This window comes from Acipenser ruthenus, chromosome 35, assembly GCF_902713425.1.
Source record: "Acipenser ruthenus chromosome 35, fAciRut3.2 maternal haplotype, whole genome shotgun sequence".
Lineage (NCBI taxonomy): Eukaryota > Metazoa > Chordata > Actinopteri > Acipenseriformes > Acipenseridae > Acipenser > Acipenser ruthenus.
The window spans coordinates 7,278,336-7,287,112 of record NC_081223.1 but is presented as its reverse complement, the minus strand read 5'-3'; the positions used below and the strand labels follow the sequence as shown (position 1 = coordinate 7,287,112).

Here is an 8,777-nt window from a genome sequence, read left to right as displayed (position 1 = left end):
TAAGCTTTTACAAGTAAGATTTTTATTTATCAATACACACTTTTTGGCAGTTTCCAAAAAGATACAACTCCAGCTACAAAGATAACCACTGAACACACACCCATTGCAGCTCCCAGAAGGGACCACACATTGAATTGGGCTGCAAGAGAAGAAAGAAATAGTTAGAGGAATAAAGGAGTTATATTTTACTTTTAACTGCAATTGTGTTCACATCATGCATATTACCACTTCTAGGCATAAAGTGAAGGGATCCATCTCTCTTCAGCTCAATTGGGCCAGAAGACACAAACACCTTTACTGCACCACCATCCCTCCCTTCAGCACTGCGACCTACAGGAGGAATTAGGAGTCCATCAAAACAAATGGACAAAAATGCATGCAAAATTTCCCCCCCTCCCCCCAACATACAGAGCTCTTACCAAGCCTCTGTTTCCCTGGAATGCACCGTCTGCTACAGAGGCTGTCTGATGGCCGGTTTGAATCACATATCACAACACCGCAGTGGAAGTAAATCTGAAAGACAGCACACCTTGTCAAGCAAAACTAGCATCAATAGATCAGGCAGTACCATCATCCAATGATGATTACTGAATTGAAAAACAAATATATTGCATCATAAGTGTTTCTTGCAAAAATGCAGTTACATGTTTTCATTCCAACTCACTAAAGATTTGAGAACAGCGACTATTTGCTGCTTGCAAAGCAATCCAAACCATGCATTGGGGTACAAGATCCCCATCCCAACACTCCACTTTACTTGTCCTTTCAGTGCATCCTGGCCGCTTGTGAAGGAAAACATTTTCACTTCAAACCTCTTCAGATGGGAAGGGAACAGCACTCTTGCATTGCTGGAGACTGGGTGAAAGATGGTCAAGTACTCATCTGCAGAGTTCTCACAACTAGAAAGAGAAAGTAGGTCAGGAGCACATCAGCCACAACTCCAATTCCTAGGTTTTGTAGCAGCAATATCATATTCCAGCATCTTACCTGTCCACAACAACATCCCACTTTGGAGAGCTATTCCTGTCGGCAGAATAGGTTGCCCAGCAGTTCTCCAAAAACAATTCAGCCTGTGGATCCCTGCTGTACAGGAGCTCTACCTCAAAATACAAGGGTCTTCGCAAGTACTTCACAACAGGGTAATCCCGAGCCCCATAGAAGTCATTGTAGGTTGAATCTGCAGAGATGCAAGGGAGAATTTTATAGGCGGAAACACACTACTAGAGCATCTATATTATTTCAATTGCCAGGTCATACCCAATGCAAGCCGCATGACGACTGCAAGGTCCCCCAAGCCAGGCTTGACTACAGGTGCAGGATTATTCTGGTACAAGAACTGTACTACCCTGGTGTCATTGACCAGATAGTGACAGGCAACTCTCAACCTGGAAAGAGGAGATGGGGTTAGGAGAGTTTCAGGCTCAACCACAAGGATACTCAATTTGATTGCAATCCTTACCGGTAAGATGTGAACAGCACTTCATTCTCATAAGTCAGGAGGTTGTTGTCAAACTGGAAGAGAATCACAAAAGGCTCAGGTTGCAATGAACTTGTAGATTTAGTATGGAGCTGCATACCAAGTTGCAGACTAGCTAATATGGTACTCGGGATCATCCCCAGCTGTGTACTAACTTTGTACCAATTTCACAATTTAAAAATAAAAAGCGTTGATTATGAATATTGCAATTTCATAATTGAACACTTTATTGGGACATCATGTTTGTTACAGTTAGTATGATACCACAAGTCTGTCTACAGAAACTGCTAGACTAATTTGGTATTGTTTTAGTAACCTCCAAGAGGGCAACAGCAGTTATTTTGGATTTGTTGCCAATACACATTTGAATACACAGCTGGCGACTCTTTAGCTGCAATTGGTATTAACTCATGTATTAGTTTAGTCCCATCCTACGTACTAACCATGGGATCTTCCCCAGTTAGTACGCTCCTTCCAGTTCACTGCCATTGACCCAAAAGGTCTATAGGCAGCACATGCAATGCCATAACCAAGAGTCATGTGTCACAACACCTTCGTCAACTGGACAAGCAGTTCAATACAAAGGTGGCATCCTTCAGATGTACACAATTCATGCAAGTAATTCAGCTGATGGAAACACCGGTCACCATGGCTCCCCAGATTGATCCAGGGGGTGTTGTGGCCAACTTGTCAATATGTTGAACCTCCTCAAAATATGGTTTTAAATGTGGTCAATACTAACCCTTCTAGTTGTGCCACAGGAGTTGACATTGAAGTAGAAAACCGCATTGATAGCATCAGACTGAAGAGGCCGGCAACTTGGATCCCTTAGTGTTAGTTGACTTGGAGACAAGCTGGGGACAGATTCCACTTTCACAGCAAGAGCTGCCATAGTTCCATTGGTGAAGCAATCTGAAACACAGCATTTGGATCCAGGTTAAGGAAACAGATTATAGCTTCAATACCACTCCATGGAACCTTTGGGCAATCTCAAAAGCAGCTATTCTAAAGAACGCTTTCTTTGCAGGAGAGTTACCAATCATCTTTGTAGGGAAACTGCAGGACAGAGAAAAGTCAGCCACCACAACCATGGTCCCAATATCCTTCAAGGTCAAGTCAAGCCTGCTTCTGATGCCTGAAGAACTGATCACCTACAGAGACAATACCAGGTCAGTAATGTGTTGAACCCAAAACAGCTAAAAACACATTTTAAAGTTCCATCACTTACTTCATATGTGGCATCAACTGAATTGTATGGCACAGTCATCCAGAAACTGGTAGAGTTGGCATTATACTTGTACAGGGCAAGCAGACTTCCACCAAGTTCTCTTGAGCCCACAAAAGGAACCCAGTTGCGACCCATGTTGCCATATGTTACCATGGTATAGAATGCAGCACCATCACAGTAGCCAGTTACTGTAGGTAGAACTGCAAGAGGAAGAGCAGTTGTCAGGGCAATGAACTGGATTGGTCAGAAAAGGGTAGTTGTAGACCAAACAGGCACTTACTGATGTCTTTGAGAATGGCTTCAACTACAGCAGGATGAGTAAAGGGTGTATTCTCTGGCACTATATTCAGCAAGTAGGTCAGGGGCAGAATGTAGGTTCTGGTGTCTGGAGGAGTTACCTGAAAAGAAGAGCAAAGGTTTGTAGGATTAAACCCAAAGTCAGACAGACAGCAAGCAACACATCCACAGGAAGCAAGTGTTTTCAAAGGGCAGTTGGATGGTTGAACAGGAGGGATGTTACCTTTTGTTTCACATTGGGGTCCTCAAATGGCACCTGGAGAGTGTAGGTCTTGGATCCATTGGGAAAGACATGCTCCTGGACATTATAACCTTTTAGGTTGGCTTCTGGCACAGTTAACGTCTCTGGTCCAACACTAATTTTGACCAGCTCCACATCAGGCAGAAATGTCCCCAGGGTCACATTGAACACTCTGGCTTTAGGAACAGTGTCTGAAATTAAAGCATGCAGTAAAATGAAGGCTATGAAGTGGAGCACTGCCACAAATCCCTTTGATTTACTGCATGTGGACAAGTTCTACATACTGTTTGTGACAACTGGTGGCCGAGGCATGAAAGGAGTGGTTATTGGATGAAGTACTGTGTACTTGGTCTTCTCAGGCCCATCTTGCCAGGTATGCTCCAGCATTGGTTCAATAGAGTAAGAGATCACATAGGTGTTGTCCAATACATGGCTCTGAAAGCACAGAAGCATCTTAGGAGGAAAGCTTTAAAATGAGAAGGATTTAGAAGATGTTGAACTTCTACATACCTTGTAATATCCACCATCAGCTCCCACAGGAATTTTTACTGTGATTAGCTGGGGACCGACATACAGTTTATAATCTCTTATGAATCGTTGCAGGGTCAAGCTTGCGGCCATCAACTCCAATTTGAACATCAAGGGTAGTAATTTGTGGTGTCGGAACAAGGGGAGGTAGAACACGGGGAACATTCCATGTAATCATCTGTTCTGTGAAGGCTGTTCCATCTGACAGAAAGGAACACCATAGACTTGGTATAGAAAATTCATACTTAAAACATAGAACAATTCTTGAGCACTGTTACCCTCCATAAGCTTACTCACCAGTAGGACATGCAACTGCAGTGTCCACCATCATAACCATCCATCTTTGCTTATAAAAGGTGGTTGACCTTAGCACAGCCATTGGTACAGTTTGGATCTGTTAGAGGGGAGGGGGAATTTTACTAAAACTAAAGCAAGACTCGTCTACCTTCATAGTCTGGATATACTGTACTAGAGAACAATGAAGCCTAGACTACTTACCACCTGAGGCTGGCTTTCTGTGGAGTTGTATGCAGTTCTAACCAGAATTCGAGTTGGTGTAGTGTTTATGCCATAGCCATTTGTCATGGCCTGAGCAACAGTCATGGTTGTCTTTCTATTTGCTGGGAGATGGAACACAATTTTCCAGATGCTGTTGTCAGCAGCAGTTGCCTAGCAAAGAGAAAACCTCATTAGAATAGGGAGTTTGAACACAAAGCATCCCCAGTCTAAAGGATTTGTCACAGCAGATGGCTTGTTTAATAAAACATGAACTAAAACTGAAGGGTGAAATTTTAACAATGTATCACTGAAAGCATTATATGATCACCCAACGTCTCTAATGGAACAGAGTAAATCCTCAAATACAACTGCGTACGAAAGAGCCTACGTGAAAGCATGTGGTCTGGATCGGATACAGGCAGAGTTTGTAGCCATTCATTTGTACTGGACCTTAATATATCAGTGTACCAAACTTTAGGACAATACTTGAAATTGCTCCTATACAGCAGACTTCAAAAAGGTTTATCAGGACACATTTATCATGAAGGGTTTATAACCCTGCACATATGAAGCCACTACCTCAGTGGTTGAAATACAAGGCTTAACACACACACACAAGAAAGTGTTAACTTCCCCACAATCATGTTTTACCAAAACAAATCACAGAATATATGTATGCAAAGCCAATGCCTTAAATGTTACACAATTTCAATATGACCACCCACTTGGGAGACAGGTTAAAGTTAAGGGGTCCGTTAGATTTTGCTTCAGCTAGATGAGACAGTAGATTAGGACCTCAATTAGGCAAGACCAAGGGGATGTGAATGAAGCAAATGCAAAGTCACATGATTCTACCTCAGGGTATGCAAGGGACCAATCAGGATCATCTTGAACAAAGTTTGGCTCAATAAGTGGCACACCTCTTCTCACAGAAACCTAAAGAATATTGAAATGAGTCATGAGTGAAAGTAGTAATGGTACGACAGCGTCTGTCACTTTTCTAAGCCCCGCCCATTTTGATTGATTTATGACCCTAAGCCCCGCCCCTTTCACACCTTTTGATTGATTTATGACCCTAAGCCCCGCCCCTTTAACACCTTTTGATTGATTTATGACCTTAAGCCCCGCCCCCTTCCACGCCCCTGAGTGATTTATCACCCTTAAGCTCCTCCCCTTTTCCCCACGGTTTGATTGATTTATGACCCTTAAGCCCCTCCCCCTTTTCCCACGCGTTGAGTGATTTATGGCTCTAAAGCCTCGCCCCTTTTTCCCACGCTTTGAGTGATTTATGACCTGTCCCTTTTTTACCGTACATCCGTCAAAAATAGCCCTCCCTAAAAATGGCGTCTGTTGTATCCTTATTTTATAGACAATTACAAAGAAAAGATAGAAAGAAAGAAGAGAAAGCAAGTTGTATTGTAATGCAATGTTTTTTGACTATGTTTGAGACCCTCTATAACAATAACCAGGGGTTATTACCATACAGAGAGTCCCTAAACATTAAAAAAGAGTCTCGTAATCAGTATATTATATACATACTACACTGAAAACTAACCCATAATAGCAAGTCTCAAAGGCGCCGGGCCCTACATTTCGGTTGGATTTCCAGGCCGTGGTAGGTATCTGGGTCAATTCCATAATAAACATGTTTCCATCTAATAGTTGATTTTAATATTACAACATGTTCCAAAAAACGATTTAAAGTTGTTTTTGAATCCTATAAAGGTTAGCACAGGCTGAATTGTAAAGGTTTTAGGGTATTTTAGGAGCCTACCCATAATGCCCTGTATTTGCATACTGTTTCTATTAACTTTACAGAGAACTCTAAAAAACGATTTAAAATGTAATTTGGACATTGATAGATGTTACCAATATGTTCTTTGTATTAATGTGAACATTTTAAAACGATACACGACGTGGTTAGGTACAAGAATAATATTTATTCTGTTAAACTGTATCAGTGCTGCCGGATTAAGCATGCCGTCTACTGCCATCTGCTGGTCGAATTGAATATTGCAGGGGATGTATTATTAAGCAAGCCGTCTACTGCCATCTGCTGGTCGAATTGAATATTGCAGGGGATGCACCCCAGGATATTCGAGCATCGGTTTCTAATTATTTTTCAAAAATAAATATTGTATAAAAAACGTGTTTGATAGTAAAAACTAACGATTTAATATAAATAACAGTATTTGATAGTCTCACCGCGCCTACATCAGCGGACTGTAAAAAAAAAAAAAAAAGACGCGCGGCCATGTCTAATTGATCGTTCTGGGTAATGTATTCAAATGGGGTAGACAGATCTTTGAAAAAAAAAAAAAAAAAAAAAACAGATAATCAATAGATTTAAGGTAGGGGTAATGGCTAATCTAATTATACCTCCTTCAGGTAACAGTATTTTTTTAAAAAAAACTTATTTTAGACGTTGATTGATGTTTCCACAATATTATTTATCTTATTGCGATTATTTTAAAAAACTATACACGGCTTGGTTAGGTACATGAATCGTCTTTTTCTGTTAAACTGTATCAGTGCTGCCGGATTAAGCATGCTGCTGACTTGTGTCTGTAGCATCGGTTTCTAATTATTTTTCAAAAATAAATATTGTATAAAAGACGTGTTTGATAGTAAAAACTAACGTTTTAATATAAATAACAGTATTTGATAGTTTCACTGCTCCTACATATTCGAGTGTAAAAACGACGCGAGGCCATGTCTAATTGATCGTTCTGGGTACTGTATTCAAATGGGGGTAGACAGATCTTTGAAAAAACACATGCTGCTGACTTGTGTCTGTAGCATCGGTTTTAATATTCGAGCATCGGTTTCTAATTATTTTTCAAAAATAAATATTGTATAAAAAACGTGTTTGATAGTAAAAACTAACGTTTTAATATAAATAACAGTATTTGATAGTTTCACTGCTCCTACATATTCGAGTGTAAAAACGACGCGAGGCCATGTCTAATTGATCGTTCTGGGTACTGTATTCAAATGGGGGTAGACAGATCTTTGAAAAAACACATGCTGCTGACTTGTGTCTGTAGCATCGGTTTTAATATTCGAGCATCGGTTTCTAATTATTTTTCAAAAATAAATATTGTATAAAAAACGTGTTTGATAGTAAAAACTAACGATTTAATATAAATAACAGTATTTGATAGTTACACCGCTCCAACATCATCGGACTGTAAAAAAAAAAAAAAAAGACGCGCGGCCATGTCTAATTGATCGTTCTGGGGACTGTATTCAAATGGGTAGACAGATCTTTGAAAAAACAAAAAAAAAACAGATAATCAATAGATTTAAGGTAGGGGTAATGGCTAATCTAATTATACCTCCTTCAGGTAACTGTATTTAAGCCCTGCACGGTGCTGATACCAAAAACCTTATTTTGGATAAAACTCTACTCCCTGCCTGACTGCCTGACTGCCTGATCTGCGTTGGAAAATATCGTATGCTTTGGACTCTCTAAAATAATGGATTACTTCGACAGCAAATTAGGTATGTGCATTTATTTTAAAATTGTTTCAAAGGCGCCTGTTTAAAATGTAATACCGTTTTGTTGTCTGATGTTTAAAAAATGTTGTGGTTACTTTAGTACTCGTTTTGTCTGTTATTTTGGACATTGATAGATGTTACCAATATCTTTGTATTAATGTGATGTAATACCGTTTTGTTGTCTGATGTTTAAAAAATGTTGTGGTTACTTTAGTACTCGTTTTGTCTGTTATTTTGGACATTGATAGATGTTACCATTATCTTTGTATTAATGTGAACATTTTAAAACCATAAACGGCGTGGTTAGGTACAAGAATAATATTTATTCTGTTAAAATGTATCAGTGCTGCCGGATTAAGCATGCCGTCTACTGCCATCTGCTGGTCGAATTGAATATTGCAGAGGATGCATTATTAAGCAAGCCGTCTACTGCCATCTGCTGGTCGAATTGAATATTGCAGTGGCTGTGCCCCTAGATATGTGTAAGGTCCTCTAAAAACGATTTAAAATGTAATTTTGACATTGATAGATGTTACCAATATGTGCTTTGCATTAAAGTGAACATTTTACATCCTATATACTTTATTTATTTATTTATTTATTTATTTATTTATTTTATTTATTTTCTTTTTTATTTTTATTTTAGCACTGTTCTTATAACGTAATCACCCTCAGATTTCACAGCTGTGTCGTGTGATCTCCTGCCCGGTTCTCTCTGTACAGCATCCCAAGATTATAAAATATTTTCAGAAATTATAAGCAATATTAGTAAGTCTTTTTTATTTATTTTTTATTTTTTTCTGACCCTTTTAACTTATTTATTTATTTATTTATTTATTTATTTATTTATTTTTACAGCTAAATATTCCTCTGACGCTTCAGCAGTCGACGATTCATTCCATTTCCTGGCCGATAACATATGTAGCCCCAGTCAGGAGCGGCTTGTAGTGGCTGAGTTAGAGGCTTTAGTAGATACTAATATCAGTAAGTGTTGTTTTTTCCTCTCA

General features: G+C 39.4%; 1 protein-coding gene across 1 annotated transcript; it reads right to left on the bottom strand.

The window, feature by feature from the left end:
- LOC131705178 (zona pellucida sperm-binding protein 2-like) lies at positions 1 to 2,618 on the bottom strand. Its single transcript, XM_059007429.1, has 9 exons — positions 2,514 to 2,618; positions 2,220 to 2,389; positions 1,460 to 1,512; positions 1,258 to 1,385; positions 988 to 1,177; positions 758 to 899; positions 420 to 513; positions 226 to 330; positions 1 to 139 (listed from the first exon to the last, which is right to left on the bottom strand). The coding sequence occupies exons 1-9, from the start codon at positions 2,566 to 2,568 to the stop codon at positions 30 to 32; spliced, it is 1,047 nt and encodes a 348-aa protein (XP_058863412.1). The 5' UTR covers positions 2,569 to 2,618; the 3' UTR covers positions 1 to 29.
- Between the last annotated feature and the right edge of the window lie 6,159 nt (positions 2,619 to 8,777).